Raw genomic sequence first — 20,949 nt, forward strand, 5'->3', positions numbered from 1 at the left:
GAAAAAAGATTATGACATAATTAGATATTCTTTTTCTTTTTGAGACAGGGTCTCACTCTGGCACCCAGGCTGGAGTGAAGTGGCGTGATCACAGCTCACTGCAGCCTCCACCTCCCAGGGTCAACCTTTCATCTCAGCCTCCTGAGTAGCTAGGACCATCAGCACATGCCACCACACTCGGCTAATTTTTGTATTTTTCGCCATGTTGTCTAGGCTGGTCCTGAATTCCTGAGCTTAAGTGATCTGCATGCTTCAGCCTCCCCAAGTGCTGGGATTACAGGGCATGAGCAGCCACCGGGTTCAGCCGATTCGATATTCTAAATGCAGTCATTCAAAAGAACGAGAAACTCTTCTTTCACTAGAGAAACATTAAGGAACATTCAAGACTAAAATATTTCAGTTTAGATACTCATGCTCATCTTGGCATTAAAGATTTCAAACTACCACAACATTAAACACTTCAGCAAAACAAATAAAACATAACATAATGTTGATCACCAGGGCTCAATGACAAGAAAATTGACCTGGTCATACCTGGTGAGTTGGATTAATTCAAACTAAGATAAGAAAAGCTATGAACACCAAAAATGTAGCTGTAGTCTAGTGCCTTGTCTGTTAGTTGACATTGTTTTACAAAATAACTTTGAAGTCTAAAATTCAGGGATCTGTTTTAGGATGATGATAAGTTATTCCATGAGCTAAGCACTGTCTGCTGAAGGGCATTCCCTACACAAATCAGAAAGCCACTGAATTCTCTTTTATGCATATTCTAGGCCAATCTACTTAAGCTGACATGTTGGAAAATTATTGAAAATCTTGTGTTTAAATGTATTTGTTACCTTGTGCCACTTTAATAAATATAGGCAATTTGGTATATTTAATGTAAATTTCTAAGAAGGCAACAGAGACATATACAGACATACTCAGGGTAATTCTACAATTCTAGTTAAAACCTTTAAAATAGGCCAGTTTTTCAAAGAGCTTAAGTGTTCAGGCACTTGTTTCGATATACTGCATGTGGCCAAATATGTTCTATTATTTTTTATTTTATTTTATTTTGAGACAGAGTCTCCCTCTGTCACCCAGGCTGGAATGTAGTGGCTCGATCTCGGCTCACTGCAACCTCTGCCTTCCGGGTTCAAGTGGTTCTCTTGTCTCAGCCTCCTCAGTAGCTGGGATTACAGGTGCCCGCCACCACGCTCGGCTAATTTTTTTTGTATTTTTACTAGAGACGGGGTTTCAGCATGTTGGTCAGGCTGGTCTCGAACTCCTGACCTCGTGATCTGCCCGCCTCAGCCTCCCAAAGTGCTGGGATTACAGGCGTGAGCCACAGTGCCCAGCCTGTTTTATTATAATCCAGAAGCTGGGTCAAGGGCACGTGGAACATGACCTTTCTGAGAACTTTACGAAACTCATCACCTCCTAAGGCATATTTTATAAGAGCTAATGGATGCATCACAAAGCTGGACACGATACCTCGTAAGCCTTACTGATTTGAATGAACTTGTCTTCTGCTCCAGGATCTTTGTTTTTGTCAGGATGCCTGAAACACAAACGGGCAGGAAGTGAGAACAGATTTAACTTTTAATGCACAGTCATTTAATGTCCTTGTCCACACAGTTCACTACAGAGGCAAATGGAGGGCTATTTTGTTGGGAAAGTTTCTTAAAATAAATGGTAGAGGCAATCAGTTGCTTTACATGACTATAATCAATGAAACTTTGAACCAGGCGTTTTTTCTCAAAGCACTCCAGCGGGGCACATTTTCAAAGCACCATATAGCACTGCAGCATTTCACAGAGGAAAGGTGGGATATGGTGCATGTCTGTACACTGCTCCCAAACACCACTAAAGCTGGCTGAAGGCTAAATCATTTGTCCATAAGAACCCATGTCTTCTCCTAGGATGGCAACATTTCAATGCAATGCTAGAATGATATTGGGATGCTAGAATGCTATCGTTTTTTCCGATAAACACAGGTAGACATGAGAAATAGTTTTTAGGATAGACTAAATTCATTTAGTAACAATCAGATTTCAAACTGCACTTGTGCCTGACTTTCAAATTAGAACATTTTTCGTTATTATTGTGGTTATCTCATTCCGCCTATGATTGCCTCTTACCTGGATAAAGATTTCAAGGCCACTTTTTTTTTTTTTTTTTTTTTTTTGAGACAGGGTCTAACTCTGTTGCCCACACTGCAATGTGGTGGTACAATCTTGGCTCGCTGCAACCTCTGCCTCCCAGGCTCAAGCGATTCTCCTGCCTCAGCCTCCCGAGTAGCTGGGATTACAGGTCTGCGCCACGACTGCCCGGCTAATTTTCGTATTTTTAGTAGAGATGGGGTTTCACCATGTTGGCTGGGCTGGTCTCAAACTCCTGACCTCAAATGATCCACCTGTCTCGGCCTCCCAAAGTGCTGGGAATACAGGCGTGAGCCACCGTGCCCGGCCTCAACGCCACATGTTTAACATTTTTTGCCATGTTGTCCACGCTGGTCTCAAATTCCTGGACTTATGCCATCCTCCTGCCTTGGCCTCCCAAAGTGCTGGGATTACAGGTGTGAGCTACTACACCCGACCAGCTTTGGAGATTTTAGACCAGCTTTGGAGATTTTAAAGTTCTGGAAAGTAAGGGCTAGGTTTACTTCCTTGAAAGTCCCTAAGACCTGAATTAGTGTTTTATACAGATTGATTTTTCAATGTTCACTTTAAGAGACTTTGTATGACAATATTCTTTACATAATCACTTCTGGTAACTTCTAGTAAATTTCCTCTGACATAGGTTCTGGAAAGAAAAACAATTCACTGGGAAGCAAACGACTATTAAGGACACACCAAGTAAAATCGAATAAAAAAAATCTACAACTTGATGGATTTATTCTAGCAGGAATACGTTTGAATCAACTATACCACATATTCTGTTTTCTCTACAAATAAGGAAACTCCAAATTGTTGACTGTTGAGTTTAAAAGTCATTCCTTCCTTAACCATTTAATCCTTGCTATAAGTATTAGTGGGGGAAAAAAATCTCAGCTAGGCATAATGAAAACAGCATGACTTAAGGAAACGAGATGGAGGCTCCAAAGCATTTCTGGATGACAAAAAAAACTCAAAAACCAAAAAACAAAAAAACCAACCCAAACCATAACTGTTTTCAATATTCAAACAGGCTGACGGCTGAGTGGATCAAAAATTATGCAATCATACAAACGAAGATGTAACATATAGAACTCTGTAGAAGAAGGGCAGGAAGGGGCTTTTTAGGAGAATGAACCAAAGAGAGAGTCTTGAGGGCAGCTAGGTTAGAAACACAGATTCTGAAGCAGAGGGGGGCAAGGCTGAAGAACAGGGAGGAAGCTACAACACTTCCAGCTCTTAAGGAATATACTTTCCTAATTGTGAGAAGATACCACAAGGCTGAAGACATCAAAAAACAAAAAACAAAAAAACAAAAAAAATCAGCCATAGGAAAGTATTGTCCAATGCTATTTTTAGTTAATATGAAATGATCTCAGGAACTGCAATATAATATGCAATCTTTAAAATTCAAAGTAGAGGAAATATTGTATGTAGTATCTACTGGCTCTCTAGTTGCCTCTTAAAGGAATTAAAACAAAGACAGAGAAGGTAACACCGCAAAGAATTAGACAAAATAATTTACTCTTTGGTTTACTGCATAACCATGTCACACCTATCTGCCATTCTTTGGGTGGGAGGAGTTATTTCTTTTGCTAATGTGGATAACAAACAAAAAGTACCTATGATAAAACTTAATTAATGGGAGAGTTTTCCTAAGGGAAAAAGTCACGTCAAATGGGTTCACTAAGCAAAGGAAAATTCTTCAGCAGGCTAAGAAACACCTAGTAAAATGTATCAGAGGAAGGTTCCAGATCCAATTCAACAAGTAACCACTTCCTCCTGCCAGAGCTCATTCTGAAGTCAAACTGGGAAACACTGCTATTTTCAGTGTATATCAAGCCATTAGTAAGCAAAACTTAAACTATTCCAAGTGTTAAAGCATTGTCATAGCCAAAAACCACAGAAAATAATAGAACAGCAAAATTAAAAACATAAAGTAAAATTTTAGACTTTTTTCTGGATGACACACTCAATACATTTCTATGGTGATGAATTATTCCTAGAGAGAATCTAATTTAAAAAGTGAAGAATATGACTCATTTAATTAATATCATAACACCTTTTCAGCTCTGGAAGACAGAAAAGTCAAAGCTATACATTTTAATAGGTCCCACATACTCGAGCTGTCATTTGTGTTCTTAAAACATTGTCAAAGGCTATGCCCTGTCCAAAAGAATGCTGCCACCTTATGAATTTGCTGCAGATTTATATATTTTGCTTTAAACATAAAGAGGCAAGAGTCTGAAATGATGTAGAACATAACCTTGGTATAAGGAGTCCCTGGAAGGAGGTCATGTATAATTACAGATTGTTTTTTTGGCACCTAATTCTGGATTTCTCATGGAATATGGTCTAAAATATTTATTTAAAAATTATATTTTCAATGATCTTTACCTTTATTTCAATCAGTTTAATGATGAAACACACCTGTTCACTGAAGCAGAACAGTGTCAGGCACAGTCACACATGCAGCCTGCATCACACATCACCTGAATGTGGCAGTTTTGCTTCTGGATAACTTTCTACTGTCATTCAGTTCCTCCCCAGCCAACCACTAGCCCACTCACCCTTACTCATGCCTAGATATGTAAACGATTAAAAAACAATAAAACAATGGACTATTGATGCAGAGGGTCAAACTATGGAACCCGGAGGTACCACAGATTTACCAACTCTAGGCCTCCATCTTCTCGTCTATAAAACAGACACTGGCCGAGCATGGTGGCTCACGTCTGCAATCCCAGCACTTTGGGAGGCCAAGGTGGATGGATCACTTGAGGTCAGGAGTTGGAGACCAGCCTGGCCAATATGGCGAAACCCCGTCTCTACTAGAAATACAAAAATTAGCTGGGTGTGGTGGTGCATGCCTGTAGTCCCAGCTACTTGGAAGGCTGAGTCAGGAGAATCGCTTGAACCCAGGAAGCAGAGGTTACAGTGAGCTAAGGTCGTGCCACTGCATTCCAGCCTGCGTGACAAGAGCGAGACTCCATCTCAAAAAAAAGAGACACTAATATCCTCCTTCATAGGCTAATTATAAGGTTTAAATGAGATAAGAAGCATAGAACCAGGAGGTTAGCATGTAGTAGGTGCTCAGTGATGGTACCTGTCCCAAACTTTCTTCCATTCCTCATGGTTGGTAGAGCCAGCTTGGAGTCACCTGTGCCCTTTCCATCCTTTCCTCCTTTTGCTGCTCCCTCTCCATCTATATAATCCAACACTTCTGCTTCTTTGGCATGGCCAAGGCATTGGTGGAAGAAACTGATGACATTTGTCCAAAGTTTTAGATTTATTGCTACCCTGCTAATTGCTATCCTGATAACTACAGGCAAAATTACAATTTTCTGTAAGATTTTTTTTTTTTTTGAGACGGGTCTCACTCTGTTGCCCAGGCTGGAGTGCAGTGGCGTGATTATAGCTCACTGCAGTCTCAAACTTGTGGGCTTTTTTTTTTTTTTTTCGTAGAGATGGGGTATCACTATGTTGCCCAGGCTGGTCTCAAACTCCTGGGCTCAAGAGATCCTCCCACCTCAGCCTCCCAAAGTGCCAGGATTACAAACACAAGCCACCATGCCAGGTCAATTTTTTTTTAAAGTAATATATAGTCAGCCCTGTATATCTGTTGGTTTCACACCCATGGATTCCACCAACCAAAACATAGTATTTTCTATTTTGAAATATTCAAAAATATTTTTAAAAAATTGCATCTGTACTGAACACGTACAGACTTTTTTCTTGTCATTATTCCTTAAACAATAACAGTATAACAACCATTTGCACAGCAGTTACATTGTATTAGGTATTATAAGTAAGCTAGAGATGATTTCAAGTATATGAGAGGATATGCATAGATTATATGCAGACACTGTGCTATTTTATATAGGGACTTGAGCATCCATGGACTTTGGTATCCCTGGGGATCCTGGAACCAAGACCTCATGGATATCAAGAAACAACTATACTTGGTTTCTGAATTTTTCTTTTTTGGAGGCAAAAGGCTATTACTCTAAACTTTTTTTCAAAGTGTAGAAATTAATAATTTAGAGAATAGGGTTGTATAATATTCCTGTTTAGCAATTACACTCACAAAGTTACTTTATGAATAATGTATCATGGGAAGGGTAGCATATCCATTATTGACTATATATACATTTTTTAAAATTAAAGTTTCTTACTTTAACATTAAATATGCTAACGATATCTAGGGCAAATCTTTAAGTCAAAGTATTCCTAAAAGGGAGTTTCAGAGTAAACATAGGCTTTGCATCTTATCGCTAACAATTAAAGAACATGAACATTAGCTTTCCTGCATAACATATTTTAGACAGATATATATATTGAACATAGAAACAGAGACAAATAAAAGCTAGTCATAATTTAGACTTCATCCCTGCTAAGACTGTTTAGCTTACGTTAAATCTCTATTTCTTTGTTTCACCTACCATTCCCGGGCGAGCTTCTTATAAGCCTTTTTAATATCAGCCTGACTGGCTGTTCGGCTGACCCCTAGGACTCTGTATGGGTCAAAATCCAACGCAGACAGAATTTGCAGGATCAGAACCAGAACTATCAAGAACTGCCAGGAAATGCTCAACTTTCTCACTTCCATTTCTCTTCCTTTCCAGAGCTGAAATGATTGAAGAGGCAATGAGTTTCAGTGGCAGAAACCTGGACAGTCTTGCTTTTTAGGTAAAGGTACAAGATATATAGATGAAAAACAAAACAAACCAAAGGTATTTTGCAGAAAAGTGTCAAGCTGTTGAACTGTATCTTAAAATCAAAAACCTCACTACTACTTTTGAGTATCACAAATAGGAACTATTACAGATGAAAAGCTGAGTAATAAGAATAGCAACTGTCCAGAATACTTGGACTAGAAAAGCTTTAGAAATGAATGAAAATGAATGGGATGCAGAACAATACCTAAATGTGAGAAAACCTAAATAGGGTAATCAGGGCGACTACCTCTCAAATACATGATTTCATTTATTCTGATAAGAATAAAGAAAATAAATGGTTTAAGAATACTTCACTGAGTACATGTTAAACAAACTCAAGAAACTACAAGATTTACCATGCACGAAACTACAAAATAAGATAGTTCTGGCATTCTTGAGCATTAAATAAGTACAAATATGGAGGTGAAACACTAAAAAAACTGTGTAGTTAAAACGCAGTATACCTCAATTCTGTTCTTTCTCACCACACCCATTCAAATAAGAATATGAGAAGCTGCTCTTTAATCATTGGCAATATGGTCTTTTTTTTTTTTTTTTTTTTTAGACGTAGTTTCACTGTTACCCAGGCTGGCGTGCAATGGCGGGATCTCCGTTCACCGCAACCTCCGCCTCCCAGGTTCAAGCAATTCTCCTGTCTCAGCCTCCCGAGTAGCTGGGATTACAAGCATGAGCCACCACGCTTAGCTAATTTTTTGTATTTTTAGTAGAGACGGGGTTTCACCATGTTGGCCAGGCTGGTTTTGAACTCTTGACCTCAGGTGATCCACCTGTCTCGGCTCCCAAATTGTTAGGATTACAGGCGTGAGCCATCGCGCTGGCCAATATGGTCATTATTAATGGAAACCTCGGATGAGAAAAAGTGGCAAGAAAAAATTCAGTTTTCCATGTGAAGAAGAATTAATGGCAAAGACCAAACAGCAGACGTGGTCTTTAAAAGTTTTAAGCTCCATCTCTGGTGAGTACAGTGACTTAATTCATTGTGAATTTTGAAAATAATCCTGGCTGGTTAATGAACAGGGTAGTGCTGGAATTGTGGATATGTATACTCCACAATTACGATCGCTGTTATACCCTACGATGTTTTTCTCAATTTATCTTGATTTCTCATAAGCTAATACAGTTTTAAGGTTCAAGTGTCTACTGTGACACCTTACTGAAGAGGGGCAAAGCTATAACAGTGGTAGATTTCCGTAAGTGCAAGTTTAATGCCGCCTGGGGGTCCTCACAAAATTGACTAATCTGATGATCAATGTTTAAAATTGCATACGTGCTGAATAAAATCCTAAAACAAACCAGTTTCTCCTTTGTTAAGGCAACCTATTATAGCCTACAAAACACGTGAAGGCGATGTAGCTACTGGTTAAGCATATGGGTTGAAGGCTGGGATCTACTCTCCACTACTTTATTACCTTGGGCAAATTATTTAAACTTACTAAGCATCAGCGTCCTTATTCATAAAATCGGAATGAATACTACTACCTTGAAGGATCATCATGTGGGGACTAAATGCATCTAAAGGGTTTACTGAGTCCAGAGTCAACAGTCAATAAATGGTCGTTAGTGCTATTATTTCTACCATGCAGTACGACCGCTGCCTTATTTAACTGTGTCAGTTCCTTCCAGTTAGAGGGCCCGAGTGGCGGCGGTCTGGGAAGTTCTTTCGCTGACATGCGAGATAGACGGCGCCGACCTCGGAGCAGCAAACACCTGCCCAACAGGTAGGCTGCCAACCCTCTGGGTAGCATCTCCAGGACCAGGAAGAGGCTCCCAGAGACAAGCTCCAGGTCTAAAACCCGCCTCGCGCTCCCGCCGGAGGTCGCAACCCTGCAGGAGACAACCCCCTCCCCCGCCGCCCTCCGAGAGCCCAGGGCCCGGCCCTGTTGGCTCCCGGCTCCCCCCGGGCCCAACAGTGACTGGAAACAAGAAGGAACTGACGGGAAATCCCTGAGTCGACCTGGCCCCGTCGCGTCCGCGGTTCCGCGCGTCACGCCGGGAAGGAGTTACCGGGAAAGTACACCGGCCCAACCGGCTGCAGCGTCCGTGCTCCAGTTAGTTCACCGGGCCGGGAGCTTCCCGTTCACAACAGCGCTCGCCGGGGCCTGGGGAGGGGAAAGAGGCGGGGACAAGTCCGAGGGGAGTCACGTGACGCTTAAAGGTCCATCGCACTGAAGGCGAGGACTGAACAGGTCGAGGGTGTCTACTTGGCGAATCTATTTGACCCTTGCCACTCGCCGTCTACGCGTGGACCTGGGGCGGTTGCTATAGGAACCGGGGGCGCTCTTTGGTTGCTTCCAAAGGGTTGATCGTGACCAAAGAGGCCAAAACGTGCCTCCTAGCGAGGCGAAGTCGCTATGCATGATGGGATGCCAGAAGGACCTCCTCTATCCAGGAAGGTGTTTCCGCTGCTACCGAGAGATGGCCCTTGTCTAGCAACAGTTGCTAGGATGGGGACGCAATCTCTGGTCCCTATTCTCTTTAACCCTATTCATAGAATCCTAGAGCGTCAGATTGGAAGGGACCCTAGGGATTCTTTAACCCTCCAACTCCTCCAATATTGATAAGGAGACCGAGGTCCAGAGAGGGGCAGGGATTTGCCCAAGGCCTAGAATCCAGGATTCCTTTTATTTTTGTTTACTGATTTTTTTTTTTTTTTGAGTTGAGAGAATCCAGGACTCCTAATCCTGTTTACCGAAAGGCGAGCCCCACCCAAGAATGTACCGGTCTCTGCCTTAAGCACGGGGAAAGGGCGGTGGGGGTTGGGAGAGGGATAAGGCACAGGTGAGTGAGGGACACTTCCTTTGAGCCAATGAGATAGATCCCTTGGGGATACAAAGAGCTTTCATCTCTCTGCCCTGTTTTTATTTTTTTCTCTTTGAATTTATCACTAACATACTATGTCTTTTATTTATTTATATAGTTTGTCACCTGATCCTTCCACTGGAATGTAAACTCTAAAAGCAGGGATTTTGTTTTGTTCACCTTCATGTTCTCAGTGTTTGACTACAGCCTCAATAAATATTCGGAAAGGCCGGGCGCAGTGGCTCAAGCCTGTAATTCCAGCACTTTGGGAGGCCGAGACGGGCGGATCACGAGGTCAGGAGATCGAGACCATCCTGGCTAACACGGTGAAACCCCGTCTCTACTAAAAAATACAAAAAAACTAGCCGGGCCAGGTGGCGGGCGCCTGTAGTCCCAGCTACTCGGGAGGCTGAGGCAGGAGAATGGCGTAAACCCGCGAGGCGGAGCTTGCAGTGAGCCGAGATCGCGCCACTGCACTCCAGCCTGGGCAACAGAGCGAGACTCTGTCTCAAAAAAAAAAAAAAAAAATTCGGAGAATAAGTGAACGAATGGGGCTGAGGTTTTGCTGCTCAAGCGATTATATTCTAAGGTGGACTCTTGGATTTTAAAAGTGTGGCTTGTAGAGTCAGGTTTCGGGTTTCAATCCTACCTGCCTCGGCCGCTTACTGCCCATGTGTCCTTAAACATTTGTTTCCCTGAACCCTAGGGTCTACATCTGTAAAACTGGCAGGGGGTGGGGGCGGGAATGCTTTCCTTGCAGGATTGTAGTTAAGGATAAATGAGATAAGCATGAAAAGTGGCTAGCACGATGCCTGGGACTTAGCAAATGCTCAGTAAACAGAAACGATTATTTTTGAAATGTGAAAATGAACCGTTCAAAACGACGGGAGTTTAGAGGGACTAGATTTCTGCCAGTTTTTTTTCTGTGTGGGAGGTGTTAGGGTGGGAGGGAGGGAAGAGGGAATGGAAGACTGTGTAAGGTGGGCTTGGTTGGATCAGACACTCGAGTTTGGAACAGTCAACTGCGATCTGGGCACAGGGGCGGTGAGGGGAGCTTATGGTTTTTCTTGGGGTGGAGGAGGAGGCAAAGGGGAATCCATGCCCCGGAGGAGGTTAAATGGGTTGGGACAGACCGTGGCTCCACTCATGGTTTCCCTCTTTCTGGAAGTGTGACGACTCCCTCCGAGTCTCTGTAAAAGCGGGGCCGTAGTGAATTCTGGCGAGGGGCCCTCGGTGGACCGGGAACTGGTGCCACAATTGCAAACGGGCACCTGCGCCCGGAGGGGGGCGGTGACGCGGGGGCGGGGCTGGGCCCTGGGAGCCGGGCGAGGTGCGGAGGTGCCGCCTTGGGGCGGGGCGGTGACAGGAGATTGGATCCTGGGGCTGAGGATTGCCTTTGGGGGCGGGGCGAGAGTGCGAGCTGGAGTCCGAGGCGGTGCGGTGACGCAAGGACGATTCTGAGGGTGGAGCGAGGGGAGGGGGTTGGCTCTTGGAGGCCGGGCGGTGGCGCGAGGCTTGGCGTTGGGGGCGGGGCGGTGGCGCAAGATTGACATTCGGGGCGGGGTGGGGGCATGGCGGTGGCGCGGGATGGATTCTGGGGTCGGGGCGAGGCGCTGAGGTGCGTCCTGAGGGCGGGGCGAGACGCAATTGCGAACCTGGGGGCGGGGTGAGGCCTTAGAGACGAGTCCCGGGCACTGGGCGGTGACGCGGGGGCAGGGTCAGGGGCGGGGCGGTGACCCGAGAATTGACCCTGGGGGCAGGGCGAGGCGCGGAGGTGCGCTCTGACGGCGAGGCGGGGACGCAAGAGCGAATCCTTGGGGCGGGGCGAGGCCTTGCAGATACGTCCTGGGGGCGGGACGGTGACGCGGGGGCGGTGCGGGGACGTGGGGGCGGGTTCTGGGGCGGAGCGGTGACGCGGGGCGGGTTCTGGGGCGGGTCGGTTACCCGAGAACTGACCCTGGGGGCAGAGCGAGGCGCGGAGGGTTGTCCTGAGGGCGGGGAGGTGACGCAAGCGCGACTCCTGGGGGCGGGGTGGGGCATTGGAGATGCGTCCTGAGGCGGTGGAGCGAAGACTGATCCTGGGCAGTGACGTGGGGGCGGGCCCTGGGGAGTGGGGCGGGTCCTGGGGACTGGGGCTGGCGGCCGAGGCCCGGAAGCAGACTGAAGCTTTTCGCCATGGATGAAGCGGACCGGCGGCTCCTGCGGCGGTGCCGGCTGCGGCTGGTGGAGGAGCTGCAGGTGGACCAGCTGTGGGACGCCCTGCTGAGCCGCGAGCTGTTCAAGCCCCACATGATCGAGGACATCCAGGTGCGCCCCCGCCCCTGGCCCCGCGCTGCACTGCCGGGTCCCCACGCCCCTCGAGGAGCCATTGTGCGGGAGCCTAGCTTTCCCTGGGGCTTCGAACCCCTCGGCGGAGACTAAGAATCCCAAACACCTCTTAGTCGGGTGTTCGCTAAAGCGATTCCACGCCGTACTCAGTCAGCGTCCACCGTTAGTGCTTGTGTTTCTTGTGTAAAGGAAAAATGTGAGACACATCTTGAAAACTTTGAATAAGAAACAGTTCATGAATCGGAGAACACCAGACTGAAAGAGGTTTAGTGTTGCAATGACAAAAGGTCAGAGGCAAGTATTTATTGGGAAAATGTGGAAGCAAAATAACGAAATTATTTGATTGGTTTGCAGTTACAAAATTGCCTTTTTTTTTTTTTTAAAGGTCTGTTAGTTGACTGCTTATGCTTGCTTATCATTGGCTGGAGTTAAGTTTTATTTCTCTCTAACATAAGCATTTATCAGATATGACCCAAGTTAAATTTTGCTGTTTGCAGTTTAAGCAAGATTTAGGTCACTAAGGCTACGTGAGCGGTTTTGTCTGCTCAGGAATTATTCATGGTTGGTCTCCATTTTAGGTTACTTTAATACTTGCGAGGAAGGAGGCGTGTGCGTTTTTACTTTTCTAGTATAGAGATATTGGGAACCCACTTTGGCATCAGACTGCCTGGCAGCGTGTTCTTGGGCCAGTCCCTCTTTGAGCCACGGTTTCTGGGCTGTGAAATGGGGATAAGAATAATACTGTCATAAGGACTAAATGAAATAATGGATGTGAAACAGTGTAGTGCCAGGCACAGAGCGAGGGCTCAGTGTGCCCTGCCCTCTTTGGCCAGCCCCTTCTGTGTTCAGTTTATGTTTTGTTAAGAGGTTTTGGAAATGACGGGACCTGATGCAGGTAATGGAGAAAAATAAAGTCAAACATTTGAGGTTTTCTTTAAAAGCACTTTCTCATCTTTGTCTCATTTGACCCTCATCACAGGCCTGTGAGGACACAGGAAATATTTCCTACCATGAGGTGCAGTAGGCGTGAGTGGCTGGCTGGATATCCCTGGCCAGTGCCCTGGCCCAGGGAAAGAGTCTTTAAATAATTATCATATGAGTAATTATTCATTAATAATAAAATAAGTCTTGTGACTTCTGTGTGGCCCCTACTGGGGAACAGAAATGGTTTGAGGCCACAGTCCTTGCCTTCAGGAATGTTCACGGGGATCACAAACTCAGTGCCTGTGGAGGCCCGATGGATGGACATCATAGTGGATACCTTTGCACTGCTCTCTGTCTCCAGCTGAGTATGGCCATACCAGCAAATGGCCCAGTATTACCAGATCTTTCACTTATTTGAGGCAGGGTCTCACTCTTGCCCAGCCCGGAGTGCAGTAATGAGATCATGGCTCACTGCGACCATGACCTCCTGGCTTAAGTAGTCTTCCTGCCTCAGCCTTTAGAGTAGCTGGGACTTTAGGCACATGCCACCATGCCTGACTAATTAAAAAAAAATTTTTTTTGTACAGATAGGAGCCTTGCTATGTTGTCCAGATGAGTCTCAAACTCCTGGCCTCAAGTGATTCTCTTGCCTCAGTGTTGGGATTACAGGTGTGAGCCACTGTACCTGGGCCAGCTTTCATATTTTAAAAAAGAAGCTGGAAATCTTGATTCCTCTGTCAAATTCCCTGGCTTAAAATGTTAGCAACAAATTCAAAATTTTTTTAAGAACCTTGTGGGAACCACAGGTTGCCATTTTGCCACCCTAGTATGGCTGAAAAACAGGCAGGTTTTGGATCTAGGATCTCATCCTGGCCTTGTTATGTATTAGCAAGTTGTAAAAAACCACAACCAATGAACCAAACAGAAAAACCCCGCTCTGTGACTCAGTTTCCCTGAAATTTCTTACCCTAAAAAGTTGGGAAATTGTAATTTAACTCTATAAGATTATTGAGGGAGAAAAAGATGAAACAATCCTTTTACACAGTGTTGACCTCCTGGAGTGTTCAGCAAATGTGGAGAGAAATCTAAACACCACCATCTATTTGCATGTGGCCAACTGCTCTGCTAGTGAGACTTACCTTCTTAGTGGCACTACAGGTTTGTGCTGTTCCCAACAGTAGCCATTAGCCACATGTGGTTAAAGGTAAATTTGAAGTAATTAAAATTAAATAAAGTTAAAAATCTGTAGGGTCCAGCCCTACAGGGCCTGTGGGTTTTTCTCCTTGTGTGCGGAGACAAGAGATCGTAGAAATGAAGACACAAGACAGATAGAAGAAAAGACAGCTGGGCCCTGGGGACCATTACCACCTAGACGCAGAGACCGTAGTGGCCCCGAATACCTGGCTACGCTGTTATTTATTGGATACAAGGCAAGGGGCCAGGGTAAGGAGGGTGAGTCGTCTTAAGTGATTGATAAGGTGAAGCAAGTCACATGATCATAGGAAAGTGGGCCCTTCCCTTTAGGTAGCCGAAGCAGAGAGAGAAGGCAGCATACGTCAGCGTTTTCTTCTATACACTCATAAGAAAGCAAAGACTTTAAGACTTTCACTATTTTTTCTACCGCTATCTACTACGAACTTCAAAGAGGAGCCAGGAGTACGGGAGGAGCATGAAAGTGGACAAGGAGCATGACCATTGAAGCACAGCACCACAGGGAGGGTTTAGGCCTCCAGATGACTGCGGGCAGGCCTGGATAATATCCAGCCTTCCACAAGAAGCTGGTGGAGTAGAGCGTTTCCTGACTCCTCCAAGGAAAGGAGACTCCCTTTCACGGTCTGCTAAGTAACACATGCTTTCCCAGACACTGGCATTACTGCTTGACCAAGGAGCCCTCAAGTGGCCCTTTTGCGGGTGTGACAGAGGGCTCACATCTTGCCTTCTAGGGCACTTCTCACAATGTCCCTTCAGCACCTGACTTTATACCCGCTGGTTATTGCTAAGTTATATTAGCAATGCAACAAAGAGTAATATTAAAAGCTAATGATTAATAATGTTTATAATAATGATTGATAATTATCCATGATCATCTCTGTATCTAATTTGTATTATGACTATTCTTATTCTAACTATTTTCTTTATTATACTGAAACAGTTTGTGGCTTCAGTCTCTTGCCTCGGCACCTAGGTAATCTTTCGCCCACAAAAATTCAGTTCCTCAGTTGTGCCACCCAAGTGCTCAGTGGTCATGTGATGTATGGTTACCATATGGGACAGTGTAGACCAAGAATATTTCCATCGTCACAGAAGGTTCTCATAGACAGTGCTGCTGTAGGATAGTTGAGGACATGGTGCCATCTTATCCCTGTGGATCCTGAGAACCTGTCCAGTGCTGGGTGTCTGAGGACAGGTGGTAGATAACCAGAATCTTCCTTCTGTCTTAGTGACTGACCCCACCATCCTAACACCTTCAACTTTTTTTTTTTTTTTTGAGACAGGGTCTTGCTGTGTTGCCCAGGCTGAAGTGCAGTGGTGCTATCACAGCTCACTGCAGCTTTAACCTCCTGGGCTCGAGCCATCCTCCTGCCTCAGCCTCCTGAGTAGCTAGGACTACAGGTGCCTGACACCGTACCTGGCTAATTTTTTTAAGTTTTTGTAGAGACAGGATCTCACTGCATTGCCCAGACTGGTGTGGAACTCCTGGGCTCAAGCTATCCTCCCACTTCAGCCTCCCAGAGTGCTGGAATTGCAAGCATGAGCCACTGTGCCTGGCCTACCTGTCAACCTTGACCCTTGCTCTGCCTTCACAGTCCCACCAGTCAGTGCCCATGTCCTGTGGACCCTCCCTCTTTGTATTTCTGCTTTGTCCTTTCACTTCTTTCTATTTTAGCTGCACCATCTTTGCTGCCTTCTGGTCTGGCTATGGCTCACTCCTTTCCATTTTTCACCCTGACCCCAGGATGATTTTTTGAAAAGGCATGTCTGTCTCTGTCACTCCAATCTTAAAACTCTTTGGTGGCCAGGCACAGTAGCTCATGCCTGTAATCCTAGCACTTTGAGAGGCTGAGGTTGGTGGATCGCTTGAGGTCAGGAGTTTGAGACCAGCCTGGCCAACATGGTGAAACCCTGTCTCGACCAAAAAATACGAAAATTAGCCGGGCATGGTGGCGGGTTCCTGTAGTCCCAGCTACCTGGGAGGCTGATGTGGGAGAATCACTTGTACCTGAAAGGTGGAGGTTGCAGTGAACTGAGATGGTGCCACTGCATTCCAGCCTGGGTGACAGAGCAAGACTCTTTCTCAAAAAAACAAAAGCAAAAAACAGAAAAAACTGATGACTGGCCATGGTGGCTCATCCCTGTAATCCCAGCACTTTGGGAGGCCAAGGCTGGAGGATCACTTGAGGTCAGTTCAAGACCAGCCTGGGCAACATGGTGAAACCCTGTCTCTACTAAAAATACAAAAGAAATTAACCAGGCATGGTGGTGTGTGCCCGTAATCCCAACTACTCCGGAGGCTGAGGCAGGAGAATCGCTTGAACCTCAGAGCTGGAGGTTGCAGTGAGCTAAGATCGTACCACTACACTCTAGCCTGGGTGACAGAGTGAGACTCTGTCTCAAGGTGAAAAAAAAACAAAAAACAAGAAAACAAAAAAACTCTTCGGTGGCACCTGACAGGTCTCAGGATGAATTTCTTGGCCTGGCCACCCAAAGGCCTTGTCCCTTGCCACTGTCTACCTCCTACCTCGTAAGACTCTGAATTCGCTATTCACTTCTGATACCCTCAGCCCCATGTGCCTTCCCTCTGGGCACTTGTCTCTTGCTGTGTCATTGCTGATTTGTCTGATTGCATTCCTCATTAGAAATTTGCTCCTTAAGGACTGAGACTGTCCATGGTAGCATTTTCAGCACTTAGCATAGTGTTGGGCATCTTTTGCCCTGCGAAATAATAAACAGATCATCAGAGGCTGGTAAGTGGCATACACTCATCGCACCTGCAGCTCCATTGCTGCCCACGTGCCTGACTGTTTCAACTTACAGTAGCTGGGAAATGGGGAGACAAGGTAAGAGCCATATAAAAGTACATGGGTAATTAGTATCCTGCCTTTCTTTCTAAACAGCTGGCAGGCTCTGGATCTCGGCGGGATCAGGCCAGGCAACTCATCACAGATCTAGAGACTCGAGGGAGTCAAGCTCTTCCTTTGTTCATCTCCTGTTTAGAGGACACAGGCCAGGACATGTTGGCTTCGTTCCTGCGAACTAACAGGCAAGCAGTAAAGTTGTCAAAGCCAACCCTAGAAAACCTTACCCCAGTGGTGCTCAGACCAGAGATTCGCAAACCAGAGGTTCTCAGACCGGAAACACCCAGACCAGTGGACGTTGGTTCTGGAGGATTTGGTGATGTCGGTAAGTACCGAGAGAGTGATTGGTGGGTGGGCATGACATGTAGTCATTTGGGACTGACTGTGAGTACAGCTGGGTGGGCTGAGATTCAGAATTTAATTTTAGCGTTGTCTTTCTGAATGCTCATAGGGATGGCAAAATTCTGGGAGATTTTCAGGCGGTTGAATCTTGGCAGCCCCTCCTCTGAAAAGCATGTGTTGAGGTCTGTTTTGGGTGTCCCGGGTTTTTTGTTTTTGTTTTTTTTTCCTGCCTTTGAGATAGCAGGTCCCAGGTTTTGATCAGTGTTTCCAGATCCATCTATTGTTTTGGATTTGCCTTTCGGTCTTGGTGGGTAGCTTGGACTACCTTATGTCTGGGGGTAGGAGAGAGGCCTGGGTTCTATCTGCCCCGTACAAACAGACATCTGCAAGGTATTTACCCTTACCTTCTTCCCTTAGAGCAACCCCGCAAGGCAGGTGTCATTAGACCCATCCTTGTTGATGGAGAAACTGACTGAAGCTCGTGGAAATTAAATACTTTGCCAAAGGCCACACGGCTACATCCAATAAAATGCATAAATTCCAAGAGTACAGCTGGGTGATTTTTACCTATGTGTACCCACAGGTAACTAACACCCAGATCGTCAAGATGAAAACATTCCAGGGTCCTGTAAGACTGTCCTCTCTCTTTCCATCTCTTCCCACTTCCCCTTTCCCAAAGTAATCACCGTTCTCATCTCTATCACCAGAGATCCCTTTTGCTTGTCGTTGAACTTCAATATAAATCCTATATAGTCTTAAATACTCTTGAGCCTGGCTTCTTTCACTCATCATTGTATCTGTGAAATTCATTCATATTGTTGTGCATATCAATAGTTCATTCTTTTTAATTTCTAGGTGGCAGCAGTTCCTATTCTGAATAATCCACAATTTATTTAACCATTTTCCTATTGATGGACATGTGGGTTGTTTTCAGTTGGGGCTTTGTTCCCATGGCAGCGTGTAGAGCTCTAGCACTTCCTGTTTCATGAGTGCCTCGTGGACCATTGCATGGTATCATAGTTAATAATCATAATAGTAGTGGTGAATATTATTGAGTGCTTGCTATTTGCCAGGCACTGTTCGGAGTGCTTACATCAATGATCTGATTTAATCTCCCCATCTCTCTTGTAAGGCAGGTGCTTTGCTGTTAGACAGAGTGAGCCACAGACTGGGACACAACCTGTGCCAAATCACACAGCTAGTGAGGAGTGGAGACAGGGCTGTCGCCCAGGCTTACCCGTCTGCCTGCTCTGCAGGGTAGCCCCACGTGTGCTTTGTGGGACACACCTCATTGATCCAACTCATGCTGATGAACATTGTGTTGTTTCTGCAGTGAGCCTTGCATGTACGTCTAGTTCTGACTGCAGGATGTTTCTAGAAATGGAACTGTGTGTTAAAGGGTACTTGTTCCTGTCCTATAGATGCTACCAACTTATACTTCAAAAATATGTCATTTTAGCCAGGTGTGGTGGTGTGAGCTTGTAGGACAAGCTACTTGGGAGGCTCAGGCAGGAGGACTGCATGAGCTTAGGAATTCACAGCCAGCCTGGGCAACTTGGTGAGATCCTGTCTCTAAGAAAAAAGAAATTGTAAAAATTGTGTCTTTCCTTTTTTTTAATTGGGACAAGGTCTTCTGTGGCCCAGGCTGGAGTGCAGTGGCGTGATCGCGGCTCACTGTAGCCTTGAATTCCTGGGCTCAAGCGATTCTCCCCTTCAGCCTCCTAGGTAGCTGTGTACTTTTTTTTTTTTTTTTTTGTATTTTTTGTAGAGTAGAGATAGGATCTCACCGTGTGGCCCAGGCTGGTCTCGATCTCCTGGGCTCAAGCAATCCTCCCACCTCGGCCTCCTGGATAGGTGTGCATGTTATCACTCCTGGCCATTTTTTTTTTTTTTTTAAAAGAGGGAGTCTTGCTCTGTTGCCCAGGCTGGAGTGCAGTGGCGCATTGTCGGCTCACTGCAACCTCCACCTCCCGGATGCAAGCAATTATCCTGCCTCAGCCTTCCAAGTAGCTGGAACTACAGGCACCCACCACCACGCCTGGCTAATTTTTGTATTTTTAGTAGAGATGGGGTTTCACCATGTTGCCTAGGCTGGTCTTGAACTCCTGGCCTCAAGTGTTGTGCCCGCCTCAGTCTCCCAAAGTGCTGGGATCACAGGTGTAAGCCACCACTCCCAGCCCATGCCTGGCCAATTTTAAAATTTTTTGTAGAGATGGGGTCTCACCATGTTGCCCAGGCTGCCCTCAAACTCCTGGGCTCCAGTAATCTGCCCACCTTGGCCTCCCAAAGTGCTAGAATTACAGGTGTGAGCCACTGCACCCGGCCTAAATGGTGTCATTTTATAATCTCACCAACTATGAGTGAAGGTGACTACTTTCTCACATTCTTGCCAACAGTGAGTATTGACTTTTTTTTCCTGTGTGATGGGTAAAAAGTGCTGTTTTTTTCCAACAAAAATCCAACAAAATTCATTCATATTGTTGTGCATATCAGTAGTTCATTCTTTTTAATTTCTAGATGGCAGCAGTTCCTTTTCTGAACAATCCACAATTTATTTAATCATTTTCCTATTGATGGACATGTGGGTTGTTTTCAGTTGGGGCTTTGTTCCCATGGCAGCGTGTGGAGATCTAGCACTTCCTGTTTCATAGGTGCCAGGTGGACCATTGCATGGTATCAAAGTTAATATTCATAATAATGATGGTGAACATTATTGAGTACTTGCTGAATAACTGTGATTTTTGGGCAATCCCCTAAGGCAGAGAAACAGACAAACATGATGAGGGTATGAAGCTGCATTTGCTTGAAGTGTAAGGAAGAAGACTGGTTCTGGAATTGGCCACGTGCATTACTATCCTGTAAAGGAGACAAACAGAATACAAAGCTCATCTGTTGTTATTTGGTTCTGGGAAATGTCAGCGTGAGTCATTTAGGACCAACAGTCAGAATTTGAAACTTCTGTTTTTTTGGAAGGTGTTTTATTTCCTATTTGTTGTGAATATTTATTCCTAGTAGGAGCTTAATTCTGAAGAGTAAATAATAACAACAATAGTAAGATCACTTAATTTTTTTACCTTATTATTATTATTTTTTGAGATAGGGTCTTACTCTGTCACCCAGGGTGGAGTGCAGTGGTGTGATCTCGGCTCATTGCAACCTTTGCCTGCCAGGTTCAACCAGTTCTCTCACCTCAGCCTCCCGAGTAGCTGGGGCTACAGGCACGCCACCACGCCTGGCTAGAGATGTCCTTTTTAGGTGCTGGGCCTTAGACTCCTGAGTACTGCATGGGAATGCTTCCCAAGGTGGGTTTCATGGTGATCCACAAAGGAAGAGCTGTGTATTCATACGTATGGGAATGTCTGGCTGAGCAAGAATAGGGCCAGCAGCAGAGCCTTTCATAAGTGAGTACAGGAAAGGATGCTGTAGGTCAGCGTTTCATACTGGGGACGATTTTGCCCCGACCTCCAAGGGACATTTGACAATGTCTAGAGACAAATCTGGTTGTTATAACTGAGGGTGGGTGGGTGCTACTGGCATCTAGTGAGTAGACAGAGATGCTGCCAAAACCCAACAGTGTACAGAGTAGCTATGCACAATAAAGAA

The 20,949-nt window shown here is 45.3% G+C and overlaps 2 protein-coding genes across 5 annotated transcripts in view; one reads left to right on the forward strand and one right to left on the reverse strand.

Moving 5' to 3' along the window:
- Nucleotides 1-9,110, reverse strand: part of DNAJC16 (DnaJ heat shock protein family (Hsp40) member C16) — a 48,571-nt gene extending 39,461 nt beyond the window's left edge. The window contains exons 1-3 of one of the 3 annotated variants that reach the window (XM_007980439.3): nt 8,882-9,110; nt 6,581-6,765; nt 1,477-1,543 (exon numbers count right to left, since the gene is read on the reverse strand). In XM_007980439.3, the coding sequence (XP_007978630.3) occupies nt 1,477-1,543; nt 6,581-6,747 (234 nt within the window). In that variant the 5' untranslated portion in view covers nt 6,748-6,765; nt 8,882-9,110. Of the gene's footprint in view, nt 1-1,476; nt 1,544-6,580; nt 6,766-8,812 lie in introns of all 3 variants that reach the window. The other 2 variants (XM_007980440.3, XM_007980438.3) reach the window with 2 other exon arrangements.
- A 2,694-nt stretch (nt 9,111-11,804) lies between these two features.
- The window catches only part of CASP9 (caspase 9), a 30,722-nt gene continuing 21,577 nt past the window's right edge, over nt 11,805-20,949 (forward strand). Inside the window, exons 1-2 of one of the 2 annotated variants that reach the window (XM_007980437.3) lie at nt 11,805-11,983; nt 17,044-17,329. In XM_007980437.3, coding sequence (XP_007978628.1) covers nt 11,852-11,983; nt 17,044-17,329 — 418 coding nt within the window. In that variant the 5' untranslated portion in view covers nt 11,805-11,851. The remainder of the gene's footprint in view (nt 11,984-17,043; nt 17,330-20,949) is intronic. The other variant, XM_007980436.3, reaches the window with a different exon arrangement.

Source organism: Chlorocebus sabaeus, chromosome 20, assembly GCF_047675955.1.
Source record: "Chlorocebus sabaeus isolate Y175 chromosome 20, mChlSab1.0.hap1, whole genome shotgun sequence".
Lineage (NCBI taxonomy): Eukaryota > Metazoa > Chordata > Mammalia > Primates > Cercopithecidae > Chlorocebus > Chlorocebus sabaeus.